The 24,916-nt window shown below is 45.3% G+C and overlaps 1 protein-coding gene across 2 annotated transcripts in view; it reads right to left on the bottom strand.

Moving 5' to 3' along the window:
- Positions 1-24,292, bottom strand: part of ITPR2 (inositol 1,4,5-trisphosphate receptor type 2) — a 356,350-nt gene extending 332,058 nt beyond the window's left edge. For both annotated transcript variants that reach the window (XM_073317588.2, XM_073317596.2), the window contains exon 1: positions 23,692-24,292. In XM_073317588.2, coding sequence (XP_073173689.1) covers positions 23,692-23,783 — 92 coding nt within the window. In that variant the 5' untranslated portion in view covers positions 23,784-24,292. The remainder of the gene's footprint in view (positions 1-23,691) is intronic.
- Between the last annotated feature and the right edge of the window lie 624 nt (positions 24,293-24,916).

Raw genomic sequence — 24,916 nt, 5'->3', positions numbered from 1 at the left:
CTGGGCTGCAAGACTCACTCCCAGCAGTGGTAGAGATATACCCCGAGTGACTTATAACCACCTTTGCCTACCTGACCTCCACACCACTGCATAAGCAGAGCTTGGCACAAAGAAAATCAGGTACTAGGTTTTAATTGTAGGCTCCCGAGGTTGAAAATTTGGGGTTAACAGTACATTTAAGAGATATTTACTCTCCTATGCATGTACGCTCTTAGCTCCCCTTAGTACATTTGTTAGATGTGTGTACCAAGTGGAGGAAAAAAAAAATCTACAGTTTCAAAGTCAAACAAGCCATTAAAAGAAAATCAAGATAAGAACTCCAAACATACATCCTTAGCAAGTTTCTGTATTCCGTGATTCACTCTAGTTGTCTAGTTTCAGTTTTATTTTTGTGATAATTATTTTATCTGTCAGGAGGCCAAAGACCAAAAGTCAATTCCGATCTTGAAACCTCTTCTTCGTACTGAGTGGAGCTACAGTAAATCCAGTTCAATGTGATAAACTCTGGAAATCACATTTGGATGTGTTTTTATAGTCTCCCTGTGTTTCAAAATATTTTCACCTCAGTTTCAACAGCGTGCTATTTGGCATGTGGTGGCCACCAAACTAAAGGAAGTTTATGCAAACCTGTCTGTCCAAAACTCTCTTATATAGAGATTACAACAGCCTCCTTCACTACACAACCCTGATTCATTCCGAGCGCATTGTCCACCCTGCATATTCAATGCGGTAGGGGTTTTGTGATCATGAATTAAAGATTGTGTCATAATGCATATGCACAAGGGGGCAAATTAAGATTGCATGGGCTACCTTAACTGTGGCATTTCCTACCCTTTGAGAGCTTCACTTTGTAACCTTAACATTCTTTTAATGTAGGGGGTTTTTAGTGTAATTTCCGAATACAAAAAAGCCTGAAAAAAACAAATTCTAATACATGGAACCATCTTGAACCCTCAGTTTGGGTCATCACCAGGGTCTGGACCTTTAGAGCCTCTATGTGGACTAATCACAAGAGGCGATGAGATATACAGTGTGCCAGTGGGTTCATAGCTATGTGTTGACAGCAGAGCTGTCAAGGTTCCTTTCCCACTCTGAACTCTAGGGTACAGATGTGGGGACCTGCATGAAAAACCCCCTAAGCTTATTTTTACCAGCTTAGGTTAAAACTTCCCCAAGGTACAAACTATTTTACCTTTTGCCCTTGGACTTTATTGCTGCCACCACCAAGCGTCTAACAAATATATGACAGGGAAAGAGCCTGCTTGGAAACGTCTTTCCCCCACAAAATCCTCCCAAACCCTACACCCCCTTTCCTGGGGAAGTCTTGATAAAAATCCTCACCAATTTGCATAGGTGAACACAGACCCAAACCCTTGGATCTTAAGAACAATGAAAAAGCAATCAGGTTCTTAAAAGAAGAATTTTAATGGAAGAAAAAGTAAAAATCACCTTTGTAAAATCAGGCTGGTAAATACCTTACAGGGTAATTAGATTCAAAACATAGAGAATCCCTCTAGGCAAAACCTTAAGTTACAAAAGACACAAAAACAGGAATATCCATTCCATTCAGCACAGCTTATTTTATCAGCCATTTAAACAAAACAGAATCTAACGCATATCTAGCTAGATTACTTACTAAGTTCTAAGACTCCATTCTTTTTCTGTTCCTGGCAAAAAACAACACACAGATAGAGAGAAAGGCTTTGTTTCTCCCTCGCCCCAGCTTTTGAAAGTATCTTGTCTCCTCATTGGTCATTTTGGTCAGGTGCCAGCAAGGTTATCCTAGCTTCTTAACCCTTTACAGGTTAAAGGGTTTTTCCTCTGGCCAGGAAGGATTTTAAGGTGTTTACCCTTCCCTTTATATTTATGACAGCAGCAATATAGAGCTCCCAGTTCCTTCCCTTCTCTCCTCTGTTCCTATCCAACCATTGGCTCCCTGCTGCTCTGTTCCTATTCATTACACCCCTGCCCCCCCCCACACACACACACACAACCAGAGGCTTCTGCCTCCTCTCCCCCCACCCCACTACTATCTACCTTCAAATACCAGCTGTCACCCTACCTTTCTGCTCACCCCCCCATCCTCTGACTCTTGCAACCCCTTCTCCTTCCCCCACACACACTCACCACACAGCATTCCAGTGTGACTACCTTCTCTTCCTACAGGCCCCATCTGGGGGAGCACAAAGCACAAGAAAGACCATCTCTCTTCTCAGTTCCATGTCTGATACCACAGGCCCTCCCAGCTGCAGAGAGGAGCAATGGCAGGGAAAGTCCGGCTCTACCCCTGTAGCCCCGGGATGGAGTATGCTCATTTGTTCTGCAGGGATAAAATGTCCAGTCTGGTCAGCATATAGGAGTTTGAGTGTCTGGCGCATACTCACCACAGACGGAATCTTTGGTGAATTTAGTGGCCAAATTCTAACAGAGGCTTATAACTTGGCCAGGTTTTCATGGGGATTCCAAAAGGCCCATCCCTGACACTAGGACAACACCTCAGCCAAAATTTCAAGACTCTGATCCAAAGCCTGGTAGCAAAAGAGCTTCCCAACAAAATGGTTGCCTATGTTAAAGAGAACAAAAAATTGTACAAACAATGTATTCTTCCCTAATGTCATTCTCTGAAATGGCTGAAGCATTTTAACTGAAACTTACCCAAAAAAAAAATAATAATAATAATAATAATAATAAATCAGCCTGAGGAAAAATACCTGGTATGAAATATTTCAGCCCAAATGGTCAAACTTGCAAAGTTACAGGAAACTGAAAACAGGATTCCTAATGGGAAGTGCTAGGCAATCTTAGGTATAGGTAATGCTACCAGCTCCAATAATTAGATGGAATCTGATTAAACCTTCATACCCACTGATTATAAAAGAACATAATTTTGTTCCTCTTTTTTTTCCTCAATCTATTTTTAATGGACATCTATACATAAAACAACAAAAACTGAACAAATGTATAACTAAAATGTACTACCCTCCCTGCAAAAATCATGAACTGCCATTCCACTTTCCTTCCCCCTGTGCCCCAACATATTCCTCTGTGCCCTGGTCTACACTAGGACTTTAGGTCAAATTTAGCAGCGTTAAATCGATGTAAACCTGCACTCGTCCACACGATGAAGCTCTTTATTTCGACTTAAAGGGCTCTTAAAATCGATTTCCGTACTCCACCCCTGACAAGTGGATTAGCGCTTAAATCGGCCTTCCGGGTCAAATTTGGGGTACTGTGGACACAATTCAACGGTATTGGCCTCCGGGAGCTATCCCAGAGTGCTCCATTGTGACCGCTCTGGACAGCACTCTCAACTCAGATGTACTGGACAGGTAGACAGGAAAAGGCCCGCGAACTTTTGAATCTCATTTCCTGTTTGGCCAGCATGGCAAGCTGCAGGTGACCATGCAGAGCTCATCAGCAGAGGTGACCATGATAGAGTCCCAGAATCGCAAAAGAGCTCCAGCATGGACCGAACGGGAGGTACGGGATCTGATCGCTGTATGGGGAGAGGAATCCGTGCTATCAGAACTCCATTCCAGTTTTCAAAATGCTAAAACATTTGTCAAAATCTCCCAGGGCATGAAGGACAGAGGCCATAACAGGGATCCGAAGCAGTGCCACGTGAAACTTAAGGAATTGAGGCAAGCCTACCAGAAAACCAGAGGGGCAAACGGCCACTCCGGGTCAGAGCCCCAAACATGCCGCTTCGATGATGAGCTGCATGCCATTTTAGGGGGTTCAGCAACCACTACCCCAGCCGTGTTGTTCGACTCCTTCAATGGAGATGGAGGCAACACGGAAGCAGGTTTTGGGGACGAAGAAGATGAGGAGGAGGAGGAGGAGGTTGTAGATAGCTCACAGCAAGCAAGAGGAGAAACCAGTTTTCCCGACAGCCAGGAACTGTTTCTCACCCTGGACCTAGAACCAGAACCCACCCAAGGCTGCCTCCTGGACCCGCCAGGCGGAGAAGGGACCTCCGGTGAGTGTACCTTTTAAAATACTATACATGGCTTAAAAGCAAGCATGTGAAAGGATTAATTTGCCCTAGCATTCGCGGCTCTCCTGGACGTACTCCCAAAGCCTTTGCAAAAGGTTTCTGGGGAGGGCAGCCTTATTGCGTCCTTCATGGTAGGACACTTTACCACTCCAGGCCAGTAACACGTACTCGGGAATCATTGTACAACAAAGCATTGCAGTGTATGTTTGCTGGCGTTCAAACAACTTCCGTTCTTTATCTCTCTGTGTTATCCTCAGGAGAGTGAGATATAATTCATGGTCACCTGGTTGAAACAGAGTGCTTTTCTTCAGGGGACACTCAGAGGAGCCCATTCCTGCTGGGCTGTTTGCCTGTGGCTAAACAGAAACGTTCCCCGCTGTTAGCCACGAGGGGGTGGGGGGGTTGAGGGGGTAGCCACGCGGTGGGGGGAGGCAAAATGCAACCTTGTAACAAAAGCACGTGCTATGTATGTAATGTTAACAGCAAGGTTTACCCTGAAAGACTGTAGCCACTGTTTTATAAATGAGTCTTTTTAAATACCGCTGTCCCTTTTTTCTCCCTCCACCAGCTGCATGTGTTTCAATGATCACAGGATCTTCTCCTTCCCAGAGGCTAGTGAAGATTAGAAAGAAAAAAAATGCACTCGTGATGAAATGTTCTCTGAGCTCATGCTGTCCTCCCACACTGACAGAGCACAGACGAATGCATGGAGGCAAATAATGTCAGAGTGCAGGAAAGCACAAAATGACCAGGAAGAGAAGTGGCGGGCTGAAGACAGGGCTGAAGCTCAAATGTGGCAGCAGCGTGATGAGAGGAGGCAGGATTCAATCCTGAGGCTGCTGGAGGACCAAACCAGTCTGCTCCAGTGTATGGCTGAGCTGCAGCAAAGGCAGCTGGAGCACAGACTGCCACTACAGCCCCTGTGTAACCAACCGCCCTCCTCCCCAAGTTCCATAGCCTCCACATCCAGACGCCCAAGAACGCAGTGGGGGAGCCACCGGCCAACCAGCCACTCCACCACAGAGGATTGCCCAAAAAAAAAGAAGGCTAGCATTCAATAAATTTTAAAGTTGTAAACTTTTAAAGTGCTGTGCTTAAAGTGCTGCGTGGCCTTGTCCTTCCCTCCTCCACCACCCCTCCCGGGCTACCTTGGTAGTCATCCCCCTATTTGTGTGATGAATGAATAAAGAATGCATGAATGTGAAGCAACAATGAGTTTATTGCCCCTGCAAGTGGTGATCGAAGGGAGGAGGGGAGGGTGGTTAGCTTACAGGGAAGTACAGTGAAACAAGGGGCGGAGGGTTTCATCCTGGAGAAACAAACAGAACTTTCACACCGTAGCCTGGCCAGTCATGAAACTGGTTTTCAAAGCTTCTCTGATGCATACCGCGCCCTCCTGTGCTCTTCTTCTTTGTGCTGGTGTCTGGCTGCGCGTAACCAGCAGCCAGGCGATTTGCCTCAACCTCCCACCCCGCCATAAACGTCTCCCCCTTACTCTCACAGATATTGTGGAGCACACAGCAAGCAGTAATAACAGTGGGAATATTGGTTTCGCTGAGGTCTAAGCGAGTCAGTAAACTGCGCCAGCGACCCTTTAAATGTCCAAATGCACATTCTACCACCATTCTGCACTTGCTCAGCCTGTAGTTGAACAGCTCCTAACTACTGTCCAGGCTGCCTGTGTACGGCTTCATGAGCCATGGCATTAAGGGGTAGGCTGGGTCCCCAAAGATACATATAGGCATTTCAACATCCCCAACAGTTATTTTCTGGTCTGGGAATAAAGTCCCTTCCTGCAGCTTTTGAAACAGACCAGAGTTCACGTACCTTTCCTGGCCATCCCACGTTGATGTTGGTGAAACGTCCCTTGTGATCCACCAGTGCTTGCACCAGTGCTTGCTGACGTCGCCTACTCGCCCGGTATCGCTCTGCCAGGCTCTGGTGCTGCATATACTGCTGGATAATGCGTGTAGTGTTTAATGTGCTCCTAATTGCCAAAGTGAGCTGAGCGGCCTCCATGCTTGCCTTGGTATGGTGTCCGCTAGAAAAAAGGCGCGGAACAATTGTCTGCCGTTGCTCTGACAGAGGGAGGGGCAACTGACGACACGGCTTACAGGGTTGGCTTCAGGGAGCTAAAGTCAACAAAGGGGGTGGCTTTACATCAAGGAGTATTTCAAGCAGGACTTCACGGAGGGTTCCAATAAGAAATGGTGCACCTAAGTTATTGTTCTTATTGGAACAAGCAGGTTAGTCTGGCCTCTGATTGATACATGGCTAGATTTACCTCGCTGCACCTTCCCTGTGAGTGACTGCAGTGTGACCTAGAGGAATTAGTCCCCTAGACGGGGGGGGGGGGGGGGAGGGAGAGAGCAAATGAGTACAAAACAAATCTGGTCTATTTCTTGTTTTGATACACTCCATCTATCTTTTACATCTTTGGCTGGCAGCAGCAGGTGCAGAAGGACTGCATGCCATCCACATCTCAGGGCTGCTCGGCAGAAGATGATACAATACGACTGCTAGCCATCCTTATCTCTTGCCTGCCTGGCAGAAGATGGTACAATACGACTGCTAGCAATCCATATTGCCTGCCTGCTCACCATAAGATGGTTCAATAGGACTGACTGCAGGACTAAAGAGAATGACTTGATCAAGTCACTCCAAATTTAGTCCCTGCGCCCATGTCTGCCCAGGCGCTCCTGGCCGAAGTGGCCAGGAGCACCTCGGACATGACGACGATGGCTACCAGTCCTATTGCACCGTCTGCTGCCACAAGGCAATGGGTTGCTACTAGCAATGCAGTACCACGTCTGCCAGCACCCAGGAGACATACGGTGACGGTTACCTGAGCGGTCTCCATGCTTGCCGTGGTATGGCGTCTGCACAAAGTAACTCAGGAAAAAAAGACACGAAACGATTGTCTGCCCTTGCTTTCACGGAGGGAGGGAGGGAATGGGGGCCTGACGATATGTACCCAGAACCACCCACGGCAGTCTTTTAGCCCCATCAGGCATTGGGATCTCAACCCAGTATTCCAATGGGCAGCGGAGACTGCGAGATAGCTACCCACAGTGCAACACTCCGGAAGTCGACTCTAGCCTCGGTACTGTGGAAGCGCTCAGCTGAGTTAATTCACTTAATGCACTTAGAGCATTTTCTGTGGGGACACACACACTCGAATATATGAAACCGATTTCTAAAAAACCAACTTCTATAAATTCGACCTAATTTTGTAGTGTAGACATACCCTCAGGCAGTACACTCTTTGGGAGCAGGGATGGTCTTTTTATTTGTCTTTGTACAGCACCTAACATAAATGGACACAAATCAGATGTCAAGAATTATAACATTCATAAACCAGTCGGAGAACACTTCAATCTCTCTGGTCACGCAATCACAGACATGAAGGTCGCTATCTTAAAACAAAAAAACTTCAAATCCAGACTCCAGCAAGAAACTGCTGAATTGGAATTCATTTGCAAATTGGATACTATTAATTTAGGCTTAAATAGAGACTGGGAGTGGCTAAGTCATTATGCAAGGTAGCCTATTTCCCCTTGTTTTTTCCTACCCCCCTCCCAAACGTTCTGGTTAAACTTGGATTTAAACTTGGAGAGTGGTCAGTTTGGATGAGCTATTGCCAGCAGGAGAGTGAGTTTGTGTGTGTGTGTCCCCGGGAAAAATGGGGGGGCGGGGTGAGAGAGCCTGGATTTGTGCTGGACATGGCCCACCTTGATTACCATGCAGATTGTGAAGAGAGGGGTCACTTTGGATGAGCTATTACCAGCAGGAGAGTGAGTTTGTGTGTGGGGGGGTGGAGGGTGAGAAAACCTGGATTTGTGCTGGAAATGGCCCAACTTGATGATCACCTTAGATAAGCTATTACCAGCAGGAGAGTGAGTTTGTGGGGGGGGGGGGGGGTGGAGGGTGAGAAAACCTGGATTTGTGCTGGAAATGGCCCAACTTGATGATCACTTTAGATAAGCTATTACCAGCAGGACAGTGGGGTGGGAGGAGGTATTGTTTCATGATCTGTGTGTGTATATAATGTCTGCTGCAGTTTCCACGGTATGCATCCGATGAAGTGAGCTGTAGCTCACGAAAGCTCATGCTCAAATAAATTGGTTAGTCGCTAAGGTGCCACAAGTACTCCTTTTCTTTTTGCGAATACAGACTAACACGGCTGTTACTCTGAAACCTGTCACCTAACATAATGTGTTCCTGGTCCTTGACTAAGGTCTTAGGTTCTATGGCAATTCAAATAATAAAAATAATGTTTATATAGACCAGTGCATCTGTTTTTTTTTCCTGCAAGAAATAATTACCTTTTCAAAGCAAATGTAACTTTCTGCTCAATGTCTTACATATCTCCCCATCTGCGACAAATCAACTGAGGACAGAAGCCTAACAGATTCTGGTGATAAGAATGACTAACTCAACATGTCGAGACTCATCCTTTTAACACTACAGGTCAGCGGGTCAATCTCCGCTCTCTCATAACACAAACACAAACTTCCATATGACAACAAGAAAACTGAAAAAAGGTTTTATATGCATTTAAGGATCCTTAGATAAAGTTAGTAGTGAGTCCCACACGGAGAAACAGAACTTGGTTTGTAATTAATCCATCCTTCCCTGGGATCCAATCACCTTTGACTCCTAATGAGGCTGGCACCTGTAAACAGCCCTGCTGGAGAGACAGTATCTATGAGAGTAAGAAGTGTTTTATACAAATCTCTTCCCCCTGCGTGTACTGATTTTTAAAAGTAGTTAGGCATTAACTGTCAATGGGATATAGGTGCTTAAGTGCCTAAATCCCTTTAGAAAACACCCACCTGCTGAAGTGAAGAAACAGACTGACAGAGCCAGAAGAGTACCCAGAAGTCACCTACTACAGGACAGGCCGAACAAAGAAAATAACAGAACGCCACTAGCCATCACCTTCAGCCCCCAACTAAAACCTCTCCAACGCATCATCAAGGATCTACAACCTATCCTGAAGGAAGACCCATCACTCTCACAGATCTTGGGAGTCAGCCCCCCAACCTGAAGCAAATACTCACCAGCAACCACACACCACACAACAGAACCACCAACCCAGGAACCTAACCTTGCAACAAAGCCCATTGCCAACTGTGCCCACATATCTATTCAGGGGACACCATCATAGGGCCTAATCACATCAGCCACACCATCAGAGGCTCGTTCACCTGCACATCTATCAATGTGATATATGCCATCATGTGCCAGCAATGCTCCTCTGCCATGTACATTGGTCAGACTGGACAGTCTCTTGATAAAAGAATAAATGGACACAAATCAGACGTCAAGAATTATAACATTCAAAAACCAGTTGGAGAACACTTCAATCTCTCTGGTCACTCGATTACAAACCTAAAAGTGGCAATACTTCAACAAAAAAAACTTCAAAAACAGACTCCAACGAGAGACTGCTGAATTGGAATTAATTTGCAAATTGGATACAATTAACTTAGGCTTGAATAGAGACTGGGAGTGGATGGGTCATTACACAAAGTAAAACTATTTCCCCAGGTTTATCCCCCCCAAAACCTCCCCACTGTTCCTCAGACATTCTTGTCAACTGCTGGAAATGGCCCACCTTGATCATCACTACAAAAGGTTTTTTCCCACCCCCCTCTCCTGCTGGTAATAACTCACCTTAAGTGATCACTCTTGTTACAGTATGTATTTTAACACCCATTGTTTCATATTCTCTATGTACATAAATCTCCCCACTGTATTTTCCACTGAATGCATCCGATGAAGTGAGCTGTAGCTCATGAAAGCTCATGCTCAAATAAATTGGTTAGTCTCTAAGGTGCCACAAGTACTCCTTTTCTTTTTGCGAATACAGACTAACACAGCTGCTACTCTGAAACCGCTCTTAAATCAGTTAGGCATTGCAACGTGGAACACAGCAACACCTAAATGCCTTTAAATATCTGGGCCTTAGTCCTAAAACTAAGGAGAGGTTGATTATGGCCACCTATCTCCTATAACCTTATTGAGAATTATCAGCGCTGGCAAGACCCTTTTCTTATTCTCATTTAAGTCACACTGTTTCCATTCTGCTTATAATTATTAAAATCAACTTTTATATAAATCAATTGCCCTTTTCTCCCCTTCCCCTACTGTCTGTAGACTTGTCTGTCTTTCCTTAGGTGGTGAGCATCTCGGAGCAGGGACAGTACTACCTAAATATTTAGAAAGCATCCACACATAGTGGGTGCTCTCACAGATAAAAATTATTCAGTGTTATACTTTGCTCCCATACATTAAAAGTGTATGCTCTGCCTCCAACAAGCAAAAACCTCTGATACAGACAATCCAGCTCTGGAGTTTACCACCTGTGCAGCTCTCATAAGAGAGAGTTTTATGTGACGCTTTTTGTTACAGTTTAACTAAAGATGGCACCACTAATACTTCACATTTCAGATAGGCATTTAAAGAAATTCATTATGGAGGGCTAAATTAAAATAGGGTGTTCTATAGCTGTTACTTCAAGTGGGAGCATTAAAATAGATCCAAGGTTTGATTAATGTATTGTATTGCAGGGAATGGAAGCCACTGAGTTTTATTTATACATTTACATCTGTGTGTGTGTTGTGATTACTGTAAAATCAATACAAATATCTAGTACAATATATATTATGGGCTGTGTTTAAGTGGGAATAGTTACTTATCAGAAATGCAATGTACCAGGTAGCTGAAAAATAATACTTAATGGGCCAAATTCTGTTCTGCTACATGTTGTAAATTTAGAGTAACTCCACCAATCAGAGCAGAATTCAGACCAGTCATTTTACAGTAGGAAGACATAAAGAGCAGCACATTTCTAGAACCTTTAATATATCAGTGAGAAGCAGGGCCGGGCAAATGGGGTGCATGCCCAGGGTGCCATAGCCAGCGGGCGCCACAAGGGGCTCGGGCTTCCCCTGGCTGGCTGCGTGCAGACTCCTCTTTTCTCCAGCCCCTCCCCCACACTGGGCTGTCAGACTTGTCCCTGCCCCTGCCCCCTGGCTCCTCCCTCACTCGCTCCGGCTCCACCCCAGCCCCAGGGATCCCAGAGCAGCGCAGCCGGAGCCGGTCACTGGCGGTGCGGCCCACCGCTCGCTGCCCGGAGCAGAGCCAAGTCCCTCCCTGCCTGCAGCCCTGCACTGCTCGGTCTCCAGCGGGGACCATCCAGGCCAGGAGGAGCAAAACTTCCACATGAGTAAGGGGTGGGGTGTGGGAGCCGGGCCAAGCCAGGGGGGGAATGGAGGACTTAAAGCGACAGTGCACTCCCTGTGTCTCAAAAACTTCCCCAACACACCCAGGCTCTCGCACCCACATACACTCGGTCTCTCAGTCCCCAAACACAGATTGTGTGCATGTGTGTGAGAGAGAGAGTCTCACACTCCCCAACACACACAATGTCACACAATCCCCCAACGCACAGTCTCTCTCACACACACACACACACACACACAGGCTCGCTCTGACACACACACTTGTAATATTATTGTTATTACTGCTTAGTACTTTCTGTCAAAATGCTCATGGTGAGCCAGGAATGGCCAGAGGGCTGTGGGAGGGCCATGGGCTCTGGCAAGATGCAGCCCCCATGTGACAGCGCAAAGCCTGGCTTGAACCGCAGGCCAAGCGCCAGGCACCACAAGCCACAGCAGCAACACAGAAGTCAGTGTGGCAATACACCATATAACATGCCACCCTTACTTCTGCTGACAGTGGCCTAGGAATTTGCTATTGTAGCAGTTACTCGTTGTGTTGTTATCTGATTAAAACCTGACCATGTACATCATTGTTGCAAACACTGTTACATATTTGCAACAAATCTTGTACAAAATGCAGCCTGTAAGGTGTCTATGAAAAGGTTATGATTTGCTGAATATGTTTATGCTATTTGCATGTATCATTTTTGTATCTGAAGTTATGAGTGTTGGCTCTATACCGGTATTTCAAATGTTTGCTCCTAGGGTAACGCCCACAAGGTAGTTAACCAGCACATCTTGAAGGGACTAGTCAAAGTAAAAAGAAAAGGAGTACTTGTGGCACCTTAGAGACTAACCAATTTATTTGAGCATAAGCTTTCGTGAGCTACAGCTCACTTCATCAGATGCATACTGTGGAAAGTGTAGAAGATCTTCTTATACACACAAAGCATGAAAAAATACCTCCCCCCACCCCACTCTCCTGCTGGTAATAGCTTATCTAAAGTGACCAGGCTCCTCACAATGTGCATGACAATCAAGGTGGGCCATTTCCAGCACAAATCCAGGGTTTAACAAGAACATCTGAGGTGGGGGGGGGGGTAGGAAAAAACAAGGGGAAATAGGCTTGAATAGAGACTGTGAGTGGCTAAGTCATTATGCAAGGTAACCTAAGTTAATTGTATCCAATTTGCAAATGAATTCCAATTCAACAGTTTCTCGCTGGAGTCTGGATTCAAAGTCTTTTTGTTGTAATATCGCAACTTTCATGTCTGCAATCGCGTGATCAGAGAGATCGAAGCGTTCTCCGACTGGTTTATGAATGCTATAATTCTTGACATCTGATTTGTGTCCATTTATTCTTTTACGTAGAGACTGTCCAGTTTGACCAATGTACATGGCAGAGGGGCATTGCTGGCACATGATGGCATATATCACATTGGTGGATGCGCAGGTGAACGAGCCTCTGACAGTGTGGCTGATGTTATTAGGCCCTGTGATGGTGTCCCCTGAATAGATATTTGGGCACAGCTGGCAATGGGCTTTGTTGCAAGGATAGGTTCCTGGGTTGGTGCTTCTGTTGTGTGGTATGCGGTTGCTGGTGAATATTTGCTTCAGGTTGGGGGGCTGTCTGTAGGCAAGGACTGGCCTGTCTCCCAAGATGTGTGAGAGTGTTGGATCATCTTTCAGGATAGGTTGTAGATCCTTAATAATGCGTTGGAGGGGTTTTAGTTGGGGGCTGAAGGTAACGGCTAGTGACGTTCTGTTATTTTCTTTGTTAGGCCTGTCCTGTAGTAGGTGACTTCTGGGAACTCTTCTGGCTCTATCAATCTGTTTCTTCACTTCCGCAAGTGGGTATTCTAGTTGTAAGAATGCTTGATAGAGATCTTGTAGGTGTTTGCCTCTGTCTGAGGGGTTGGAGCAAATGCGGTTGTATCGCAGAGCTTGGCTGTAGACGATGGATCATGTGGTGTGGTCAGGGTGAAAGCTGGAGGCATGTAGGTAGGAATAGCGGTCAGTAGGTTTCCGGTATAGGGTGGTGTTTATGTGACCATCGTTTATTAGCACTGTAGTGTCCAGGAAGTGGATCTCTTGTGTGGACTAGACCAGGCTGAGGTTGATGGTGGGATGGAAATTGTTGAAATCAGGGTGGAATTCCTCAAGGGCTTCTTTTCCATGGGTCCAGATGATGAAGATGTCATCAATATAGCACAAGTAGAGTAGGGGTGTTAGGGGACGAGAGCTGAGGAAGCGTTGTTCTAAGTCAGCCATAAAAATGTTGGCTTACTGTGGGGCCATGCGGGTACCCATAGCAGTGCCGCTGATCTGAAGGTATACATTGTCCCCAAATGTAAAATAGTTATGGGTAAGGACAAAGTCACAAAGTTCAGCCACCAGGTTAGCCGTGACATTATCGGGGATAGTGTTCTTGACGGCTTGTAGTCCATCTTTGTGTGGAATGTTGGTGTAGAGGGCTTCTACATCCATAGTGGCCAGGATGGTGTTATCAGGAAGATCACCGATGGATTGTAGTTTCCTCAGGAAGTCAGTGGTGTCTCGAAAGTAGCTGGGAGTGCTGGTAGCGTGGGGCCTGAGGAGGGAGTCTACATAGCCAGACAATCCTGCTGTCAGGGTGCCAATGCCTGAGATGATGGGGCACCCAGGATTTCCAGGTTTATGGATCTTGGGTAGTAGATAGAATATCCCAGGTCAGGGCTCCAGGGGTGTGTCTGTGCGGATTTGATCTTGTGTTGTCGTCATCATGAATAGGTCGGAATATGAACAAGAGGCTGTGCTGCAGCTCTCCAACACCACTTTCTACAAGCCATTACCCTCTGATCCCACTGAGAGCTACCAAAAGAAACTACAGCATTTGCTCAAGAAACTCCCTGAAAAAGCACAAGATCAAATCCGCACAGACACACCTTGAATAGAGACTGGGAGTGGCTAAGTCATTATGCAAGGTAACCTATTTCCCCTTGTTTTTTCCTACCCCCCTGTAGCCAGACAGCCAGCCCCCCTGCCCCCCCCTCAGACCAGCATTGCTGGAAACACAGGAGGAAGCCGGAACAGGGCACTTAACATATATTCCAGCACAGCCTTTGAAGCTGTGAAAGCACAGGTGTGCTGCTACAATGTGCCTCTGGGAACAGATACAACGATTAAGCTCACAGCAGGCAGAGGCCCTGTGACAGACATGGCTCGTAGCCCCTACTAAATAGCGTGATGCACACACACCAACATCCTAGGTGGGAAAATATTTACCCTGATAAAAGAAATGTCCAGTAGTCGACACTTATTGTTTCTCTCCCTTGGTAAACTACTCTTGCGAAAGCTGGTGTCAACCAGACAGACCAGCCTCAATTTGGCATAAGAAAGGAGAAAGAGAATAAAGGAGTACAGAGGTATAAGTAGGGGACCTACAGCACCATGATTTTTGAGTGCTTTTCACTATCTATCTGCTGGTCAGATAAGTGACAGCCTCCCAAGGCTTCTGCAGCTAAGAGGGTCCCTACGCCTTGTCCCTTATTCGTCTTTCCGCGGAATTGAGTGACCGATCCTGGCTTGGCACCGCTGGAATCGAGAGATGCAAGGAGGGTAAGAAGCACCCACACCTGATCTCCTATCTTTAGTGTACACATATTTTGAAATAGAGCTCTATACTTTGTTTTCTTTCTTTGGGATTGTGGCTTCAGTTTTGTAACTTGTTTGTGTGTGTAACATCTCTACATTTAAATAAGTAGGCACTAGCCATTTTGTAACCACATGATTAGAATCTAGCTTAATAAATTTTGGTAACCATTTGTGCATAAGCCTGACTTGTTTTCTCTGGTTTACTGTAAAGCAGCCAACACAATTAAAGAACCTCAGCCGTTTTGGCTCTAAAGCCTGGCCGTTAGGTGAGAGTACTAAGAGCCTAGCGTTGAGTTGTGCCGCCTCCACGGGGCAAACTCTTGGGGCACCTGTCAGTCAATCCTGGCTGCCCGCTGCGAAGGAGCTCTGAGCTCTAGCAGTTAAAGTCACGGGTGTGGAGAGGCTCTTAGTGCTGCCATTGGGGCACCTGTCAGTCAGTATTGACTGCCCGCTGCGAAGGAGCTCTGAGCTCTAGCAGTTAAAGTCACGGGTGGTTAGGACCTTGGGGCATCCGTCAGCCTAGCCCGGGCTGCCCGCCGCGAAGGGACCGTGCGTCCTAGCGGTTAAAGTCACGGATGGTATAAACAGGCATAGCTGGCACCTCACCAAACATCCTTGGCCGTCGGCTAACACCCCCCCCTCCAGACGTTCTTGTTAAACCCTGGATTTGTGCTGGAAATGGCCCACCTTGATTGTCATGCACATTGTGAGGAGCCTGGTCACTTTAGATAAGCTATTACCAGCAGGAGAGTGGGTTTGTGTGGGGGGGGGGGAGGGGGGGAGAAAACCTGGATTTGTGCTGGAAATGGCCCAACTTGATTATCATACACATTGTAAGGAGAGTGATCACTTTAGATAAGCTATTACCAGCAGGAGAGTGGGGTGGGGGGGAGGTATTTTTTCATGCTTTGTGTGTATAAGGAGATCTTCTATACTTTCCACAGTATGCATCCGATGAAGTGAGCTGTAGCTCACGAAAGCTTATGCTCAAATAAATTGGTTAGTCTCTAAGGTGCCACAAGTACTCCTTTTCTTTTTGCTAATACAGACTAACACGGCTGTTACTCTGAAATTAGTCAAAGTAAGTGGCTCATCAAGGGACACTTAACTCACAATGGACCATGGGAGATGCCCATCTACACTGAAATGACTTTCCTGTGGACATTTCATATGAAGTATAGATAATGGCCCAGAGGTGACCCGGGGGGAGGGGGAGTGTTGGTATTAGAAGCCAGGGGGATGGTGGGAGGGGGAGTGCCAAAAATACAAGTTCACCCAGGACACCATTTTCAGTAAGGCTGGCCCTGGCGAGAAGAAAGTTGTTAGCAAACAAGTGTCTTTATCACAAAATGCACCCTCGAAATCAGCACCTCCACTGGCATTATCAGCATGGAGGGCAGTGACTCAAAGGGCCTGGAGAATAAAACACCCTCTGACCCCAGACTCATATGTTTTCAGCAGGGTTGAGACTCATTCTCCTTTTTGGGGGCTGCTGTTTGCCTTGATAAAACTGTGCCTGCAAAATAAATTATGGGTGCAATTCTGAGTATTTATACCACTTGTGACACTGGCAGACAAGGTGCCAGCTTATGCCAAGCCCCCACTGAACACTGAAAAAATCATTGCTGGAGACCAATCTGGCTCACCTGTGTCTTGGTATTGTTAAAATAGGTATTAGAGTTATAAGAATGTGTTTAGACTTTAAGAAATACTTGTAGGATGCTACATGTATTACTCTTACTTGTAATATCTGTATCCGATGTTATAAGGTAACATGTAAGTGTTTGCTCTGTAACTATCAAAAATGTTTGCTAAGACTGTAAACCAAGAAGCCTGACCAAGTGTGAAATACTAGTTTATCACAAGTGGTGTCTCCTTCCCAGCAAAAGGCCTACCAGTCAAACCACTGTGGAACATCAGTGAACAAGACTTTGCTGACTGCTTCCCCCACATCCATGAAGAGGATATTTGCAAAGGCCCGCGTCCCATCACAGCTTGAACGCTAGGGGAAGAGAATTAAAATATCTATTAAGGATAAATTGTTATCACTTTGCTGCTTGGAATTCGGAGAAGGCAACATTTCTAAGTATGAGCAAGGGAACCACAAGCTGCTTGGCTTAGCCCTAAAAGACATGCAGACCTTGCATATTACAGCAGCTATTGTCATCTTTTGGAACCTAAGACTATCTCATTTTTGTGCGTATGTTTACCTGCTTTCACCTTGTAAATAAGTCTTATTTCTTTTTCTTAGGGCAGGTCTACTGTGTAGCGGTTCAGTGAAGATGCTGCTATGCCAACAGGAGAGCTTCTGCCGTTGGTGTAGTTAATCTCCAAAAGAGGTGATAGCTATATCGATGGAAGACGCTCTCCTCTGGAGATAGTGCGGTCTACCCCGGGAGTTTGGTCGGCATAAATGCATCGCTCAGGAGTGTAGGTTTTTCACACCCCTGAGCAACAGAGTAATACCGATGTAAGTTTATAGTGTAGACCTGACCTTAGTTAATAAATCTTTAGTTTAGTATTATATGATTGGCTACAAACATTGTTTTTGGTTTGAGATCTGAAGTGCAACTGACTTGGGATAAGTGACTGGTCCTTTGGAACTGGGAGTAATCTAAATATTGCTGTGATTTTCTGGTGTAAGGGACCATCTATCACAAAGGCAGGCTTGCCTGGGTGGCGAGACAGAATCGTGCCCAAGAGGACTGACTGACTCCATGTTAAGGCTGTTATAGTGCCTGAGGGAGTTCACTTGCCGCTTAGTTGGTGAAATCTAAGAACAGAACACACAACCAATCTGGATCCTGTTTCTTGACAGTCTGAGTTAGGTTCCCAGACCTGAAGAAGAGCTCTGTGTAAGTGCGAAAGTTTGTCTCACACCAACAGAAGCTGGTCCAACAAAAGATATTACCTGACCCACTTTTCCGTGAGGTTGGCACTCATGCTTGTGAGCCACTCTAGACAGCTTGAAATCACTAACTACCAGACTTGCACCTGATACTAATTTGTCACTCATTCTAAGTATTAACATTTCTCTTGTTCATAAAAGCAGAATAAAACTTCATTAATACAGGAGCCAGTGCACCACGTGCCTCACCACTCACTCACATTTTCAGGCAGTAGGATTGGGAGGGAATGGGAATAGTATGTATGCTACATCAATGACTGTTAAGCACCCTTGGTCACTGTGACTTTCATACCATAACTCCTCTCAGGCCACCAGCACTACTAATTTTAATTCGCATGGTCTTTGTAGTACTCAAGCTAGCACTGTTCCACTAACACTCAGTTTTCTACGTGACCTTTTCGCTCCAGAATCCAACAAATACAGTCTATGCACAAAGCTTGGGTTCAATAAAGCCACATCATGCTCAATGTGGGTCTTACAAAGCCTAGGCTGAAATTGTGCTAGGGACTTCATGAAAGATGTAGAAAGGTATGGTACCTGTCCCAAGGAGCTAACAGAAGCAGGTAAAGACAACACAGAACAGCAAACTAAAGGAAAAAATATGCATATACTGAAATGCTACACCATTTTTGCTCTTCTTTAGGGCTCTTCTACCTGTCCCTCCCCACCAAGAGCTGCATTTTAGGCAGTGCACTCCATAACGATGTTCCGTGAGGTCTCCATCTACAGTTGCACAGAGCAGCATTACTGAGGCCAGACAGGCATGTACCCATTGGATTTCTGACTAATGGATCGATCAGCCAAACCTCCCAACCAGCAGGCTGGGAGCTGGCACTAATTCCCCCCTCCCCCCAATCCCGAGCCACATCAGCATCAGCCTGCCCCCACCCTCGCACGCACACACACACACACACTTTTTCTTCTCATGGCACCAGAAGACTACAGAAATTTAATTCTCCATTCATAAAAATTTTCATAATATACTATTCCAATTTTATTCTTAAAACATGGAAGACTTGTCTCATGGTTAAGGCACCGGACTAGGACCTAGGAGACATGGGCTCATTTCCCAGCTCCATCAAAGACTTCCTGTGTGATCAGCATCTAATACCCATTTAAATCAATCCCTTTGAGGATCCGGACCTCAGTCTCTCTGTGCCTCCATTCTCTCTTTCCAAAACTATAGACAGTAATAACAATACTTCTTTTCTCCCACCCTTTGTGGGTCTTAGCTACTTGCATTATAAGCTCTTCAGGACAGGGACCGTCTCTTATTATGTGTCCATACAGTGCCTAGCACAAGGGGGCCACAATCTTTGTAGAAGCTACAAAGCAGCACTGAAATACAAACAACAACAAAAAGGAAAACATTCCCTGATTTTTTCATCTAAATTGTAGAGCTGTTGACAAAAATGTCGATGGAACAGTTTCCTGTCGAAAAACACAGTTTCATCAGAATCAAAGTGTGTCACAGGACTGTATCAATTTAAACAAAAAATTTCAGAGGGAAAAGTCAAAACATTTCACTTTGACAAACTCAAAACTTTTGGTTCAATTCATTTCATTTCCACTTTTATATTATATTGAAATATTAATTGCAATAGTACACTTATACCTATATGTATAACATAAAATAAAAATGGAAACAAAATGAATTGAAATATTATTGAAACAAAGCATTTTGATGGTCCCAAATTGAAATGGCTCAGAATTTTCATTTTGTGGGAAATTTCAGCCTTTTGTTCTGGTTTGGAATGAAAAAATACCATCAAAATGCTAGGTGTTCTCATGGAATGGAAATTCTGGTTCATGGCCAGCTTCACTACATTGCAATGTGATCTTCTTGTTTATGAACATGAGGGCTTCTTTTTTATTTTTAAAGTAACAATAAAATCATGAGGGGAGAAACAGCTAGCTGTCTAATTTAGGTTCTTAGACCGTACCCATCATTTGCATCTAAGTGCCCGAGTTCCTACATGATCATTAGCTTATCAGCTCCATCCGCACCACAAGTGCAGGATACACTTTTCTTGGCTCTAGGATGTACCAGGCACTAAACTGACCGCAAACTTGATCTTAATTGCTCATCGTTGGAGTTATATATATATATATATTTTAAATTCTATTTCCTCTGGGAAACTTTGAGTGTGGAAAGTGAAAAAAAAAAAAAAAAGAGGGGGGGTCAGCCCAAAAAAAAAAAAACACCCCCCTTAGAAAAACCTGTGGAATTAAGCATCCACTTAAAAACTTCCATTCCTCACACTAACTTACTTGGCTCATTCAACTCTGTAAGGAGCGATGTCCGTTTACGTGACAGACCTCCCTGCTTAAAGAGATACTGTGCACGTTTACGTCTTATTTATAGATCTGCCTCACTCATGCTTTGTTTAAGGAACAGTTAGCCTCTGGCAGCTTAAAATAAAACAGAACTAAGTCTTTTCTTCACGATCAGTATACTTGAGCTGGATTTAAAGTTGCTGCAACCGTGTTAGGCTACCTGGTGGACTATATAATAACCCAGACACTGGGTGACAAGGTAATTTATCTCCCTCTCCTGCTGGCTCTCAAAATACTGGGCTACATGGCTACCATTTGCTATGCAGTCTGGACGGTAGCAAAATGTGGAAATGAGGGCCCAAATCAGTCAGGTGAAGAGAGCAGCAATTCCACTGCCTGCTCCCCACTTTCTCCAGACACATAAGAAGCACCTGTATATGAAAGAGGCTCTGCTGCTCTGAATGATGGAAGACAGACCTGGGGATAAATAGGGAAAGGAACTCAGGAACAATCACACTCCACAGCTTGTTCCCCTTTCAGCGGGACAGATTTCCTAGCAGAATTCTTCCCAGAAACTACTACTGGTGAAACTACCCCCACATAGCTGCTACCAACCTAAAGGGAATAATTGCAACCACTGCCACAGAACATATTATAGGGTATCATAACTTCAACACTCCCAGGTCTGCCCAACATCCCAATGCCACTCAGTCAAATTTGACCTGGCCCCCTCCTCCAGCAAACCTCCCCTAGCAAGGCACCATTTGGGAAACACTGCTTTATTAAAGTCACAAACAGAAAAATCATCCTATCTGTGACATTTTTACCACTGTGACAAACCTGCAGCCCTAGCACTATGACCCAAACAATTCAACAAGAGGTTCTGAGAAGAAATACAGAGCTTGCAAAAACAGGAAGAGCTATCCAATTATTTGAAGGTGCAGAAAACAGGAGAAGTTTTGAGATGGGATTTAAAATTCCAAGAGTCAGCAAAACAGAGATGTGAAATGAATACCAGAGTTGTAAGTGGAAGAGGAAAGACATAAAATGCACACAGGGAGGAATACATCATGGAAAGATGTTTGCAAGCAGACGAAGTGAGCTAACAGGAAGTAAGATGAAAGGTATGAAAGACAATGAACACCAACTGCCTTCCAGTAGCATTAAACAAATAAGTGACAGACAAAAACCACAAAAATTCATTATTAAAGCTTCCACTCCATCCTTTCTTCACCACAAAGTTTCCTGGTGTAGGAGTCTCAGAAGATGAGCAACCTTACGTATGTTCTGCAACACTTAGGCACAACAGGGTTAATTAGCAGAGGATGAAGTCACAGCCTTAACAGTGAATTTTGTTATCTTCCCTTGGTATAGATTAGGCCTTAACTATTAGTTCCGAATATAGTGCTTGATGTTTAATAGCCACTGTTTAAAAAACAACCCACACTGGAACTCCTAGGTTTGGAGCTGCTTTGTTTCCAATATGTGCCATTGGAATCATTGTGGTTCATACAATCCATAAGACATTTCTAATGACAGATCATTAAGAACACATTTGCTTTGGACTTGCTACCAAAAAAAAAAAAAAAATCACTGGCACTGCTTTGACTCTCCCACTGACATCAGTGGGGACTACCAAAGCCTTTTGACATGTCACTGTAACAATGCTGGTTTCATAATAATGTATTATCAATGTCATTTTATATGCATCATCAGTAGATTTTTTCTATATTGGATATTTTTCAAAATAAAACTGAAAGGATGATCCAAAACACTCAGGTTAATGACAACTCACTGAAGTAGCTTTTCTTCAGTAAGTCATTTTTTAAAGAGAGAGATTCAGGAAAAATCATTCCCAGGGAATTAAATGTCTGATCAATGTTGAAAACAGAAACGACTTTAGGCAAATCAAATCCACCACCAAATGGATACACAAACATGTAATTAGACAAGTGCAGCTGAAAAATTTAACAAGTTGGTTACAAAGGGGAGCAAGAAATTCAAAGTTTTCACCCTTGCATGCCTTTATTAACAATTGTAAAGTATGACGTACGAAGTAGCGTAGAACAAGTTTAGTAGCTGCAGTTAAAAATAATGAACATATTCCCTTTTCCTAATGTGTTTGTTTTAAAGAATTAGATTTCTCTGTGAACTAAGTTCTTGCAAAATGTATTGTTTGGGTTTTTTGTTTGTTTTTTTAAGTACAGTCTTAAAGAGCCCCCATGCTGCACTCCTTACAGGAGGGAGAAATTTTGGGACGCGAGTCTGTAGTCATTCGACAATATTTCAACTGGATTCAACAGAAGTTGGATGGTGCTGAGCACTTACAAGTGAGGCCCTCCGGTCTTCATCCTGCAAACCCTAACACATGCTTAACTCTAGGCAACTGAATAGCTCCACTGAAGTTAATGGGTCTAGTCAAGTGCCTAATATTAAGCAGTGAATAAGTGTTTTCAGGATCAGGGCCTTGTACACCAACTTGATACAAATGTTAATGGCATTACTTATTAAGAGATAATCAGAAAACCTAGACAAGTTCCATATTTTGTGATGCCTACATTAATATTTTAAGCATAAGGTTTTAATAAGAAATTACTCTTTTCCATTTCACAACAGAACCTGAACACTCAAGTTGTTAGAAAAAGTCATAGGTTTTAAACTTTATTTCAATTCTTTTCTACTACCATGTTATCTAACCAACTTCTTCAGGGCGCTCTCAGAGGTGGGTCAAGAGGAATCCTGGGTCTATGAAGTTTTGCACCGGCAGATGATAAAATCCTGGCCCCACTGAAGTTCACAGGAGTTCTGCCATTTCAATGGGTCCAGGATTTCACTCATACAGACTAAAACCTAGAAGGTTCTAAATGCTTCTTGGTTCTAGAATCCTGAAGGCTGTATGATGGAGAGTTCCACTGCCCTGAGGTATTTAAATATAATAGATTGTTGGATTTCAGGTGCTGGTGGTTTAATTATTAAAAGGATGACAAACAGCTGCTAGGGCATACTTCTTCCAGAAGTCTGAATGCTCCCAAGACTGGCCAAATGCATGAGATTAGCAGGTTTGGCTCAGTAACAACAGCCCCAAGAAGGATATGCTCCTTTAAAAAAAAAAAAAAAAAGCCTAACTTGTTTTTGTTTTTTTTTTTAAATCCATGGAAACTTTTTCTTTTCTTTCTATGTACTGATTTTGAACTTCAGAGAGGGCTAACCTTATTCCCTAACACAATCAGCTTCTGCTCTAGCTAGTAAATCAAGCTGAGGAGGGAAGGGCTGGTGTGAGAATAAATAAAAGAAAGTGTCGCTGTGTAACAGCCTCTTGCCAGCAAAGCTGTTAAAGTGCTCTACTTCCCCAGGCCTTTTTGGAGAAGTTTGGTTTTGTTTTTGTTTGTTTTTTACATCACTTCCTACTTTTATCTCTCTCGTTACAGAAGGCTGTGAAGCTGTTGCTGCTGCTAGACAGCACATTCCTCTCCCCTCTGTTTCCTGTGCTGCAATGTGTAATGCTCTCTCCACGGGTCCCTGTCCTGAAGCGAGATGTCACAGCCTGACATGTACGTGGGGGTGGGGGGTGTTGCCAGAAAACAACTACATGCGCTGCGCAGAGAGGGCAGCCGCAGCCACGCACACCCCAGCCCTTTCCTTACCCCAGGGTGCTGATGAAGCCGTTGACTGAGCCTTCCGCGTAGAGGGACACGATGTCCCCGATGTACAGAAAACTGGACATTTTGTCAGACATTTTTGCTCATTGCCAGTTCATTCCCCTGCTCGCCGAACCGCCTGGCGCGGGGGCTGGGGGGCCGCCCGGCAGCGATCGAAGCCCGACGCTTGTCTGCCAAGCCGGAGCAGCCGCCGCCGCCGCCGCCAAGGGAGAAGCGGTGGCCGCAGCCTGGCATGAGCCGCCCGCAGCTGCTGGGCGAGCCTGGATCCTGAGCCGCCGCCGCTGCCGCCGCCTTCCCCTAGCAGCTTCCTTCTCCTCTCACCACGCCGCCCGCGGAGCTCGCGCTGCTGCGGGAAATCTGCGCCGGGCTGCGGCACTGCTCCGTCCTCTGCTCATTTCCTTCTCCCTCGCTGCGGGATGGGGGGGAGTGTCCTCCTGGATCCCTCCTCCCTTCACTTTCTCCCCTCGTCCTCCCTGCTCCCCCCCCCCTTTCTCTGCTTCCTCCCTCAGCCCCTCTTCGGTTCTCTTTCCTGCCTCTGCCTCCACCTCCCCCTCCTAGGCTCGGCAGCCGCCGCTGCCCTCAAGCGCTCACAGTTTCTCTCCCCCACTGAACTTTTTGCAAAGGCGGCTTCGCATTGAGCGCCCGGGAGGAGGGGCTCGCGCGGGCGCCCCCGCCAATCAGAGCGCGGCAGCGTCGGGGGGCGGGCAAGGAGACACAGACAGCCGAAATGCAACAAGGTGTGTGTGTTCCCCAGGCGCTGTGAGGAGGTTCACCCAGGGCTGCCAGGCTTCAGGGCCAGGAGCCCTTCGGGAGTGGGGAGGGGGGAACCAGGTCGGTGCATAGTTGACTGCAGGGCTGTAGTTTCTTGCTTGCATTTGCTCCCCACTCTCAGACATCGGATTTCCCCACATATAGATAGATCTGGCTCTGGTTTACATCATTGGCACATTAGCTATCTTAAACCTTAGCTTCACCAGTTATCCTTGTGTTCCCCTACCCCCAACACTTTCCCCCGGGCAGAATTTTACCAGTGAATCCCTTGGTCGGATCCCTTCCGCCTGTTCGACCCCACACTCTAACTTGGGGAGCATGGCAGGCTAGGGGAAGAGTGGAGTAAAGGAAAAAAAGGACATTTAGAGTGCTAGAGTATGTATAATTTTCTCCTACTCTGTTCTTTTTCAGGGTGTCTCATTGTCTTTTGGGCATCAGT

Source organism: Lepidochelys kempii, chromosome 1 (genome assembly GCF_965140285.1).
Source record: "Lepidochelys kempii isolate rLepKem1 chromosome 1, rLepKem1.hap1, whole genome shotgun sequence".
NCBI classification, from domain to species: domain Eukaryota; kingdom Metazoa; phylum Chordata; order Testudines; family Cheloniidae; genus Lepidochelys; species Lepidochelys kempii.
The sequence above is the reverse complement of the archived record's forward strand: the minus strand, read 5'-3'. Positions and strand labels throughout refer to the sequence as shown.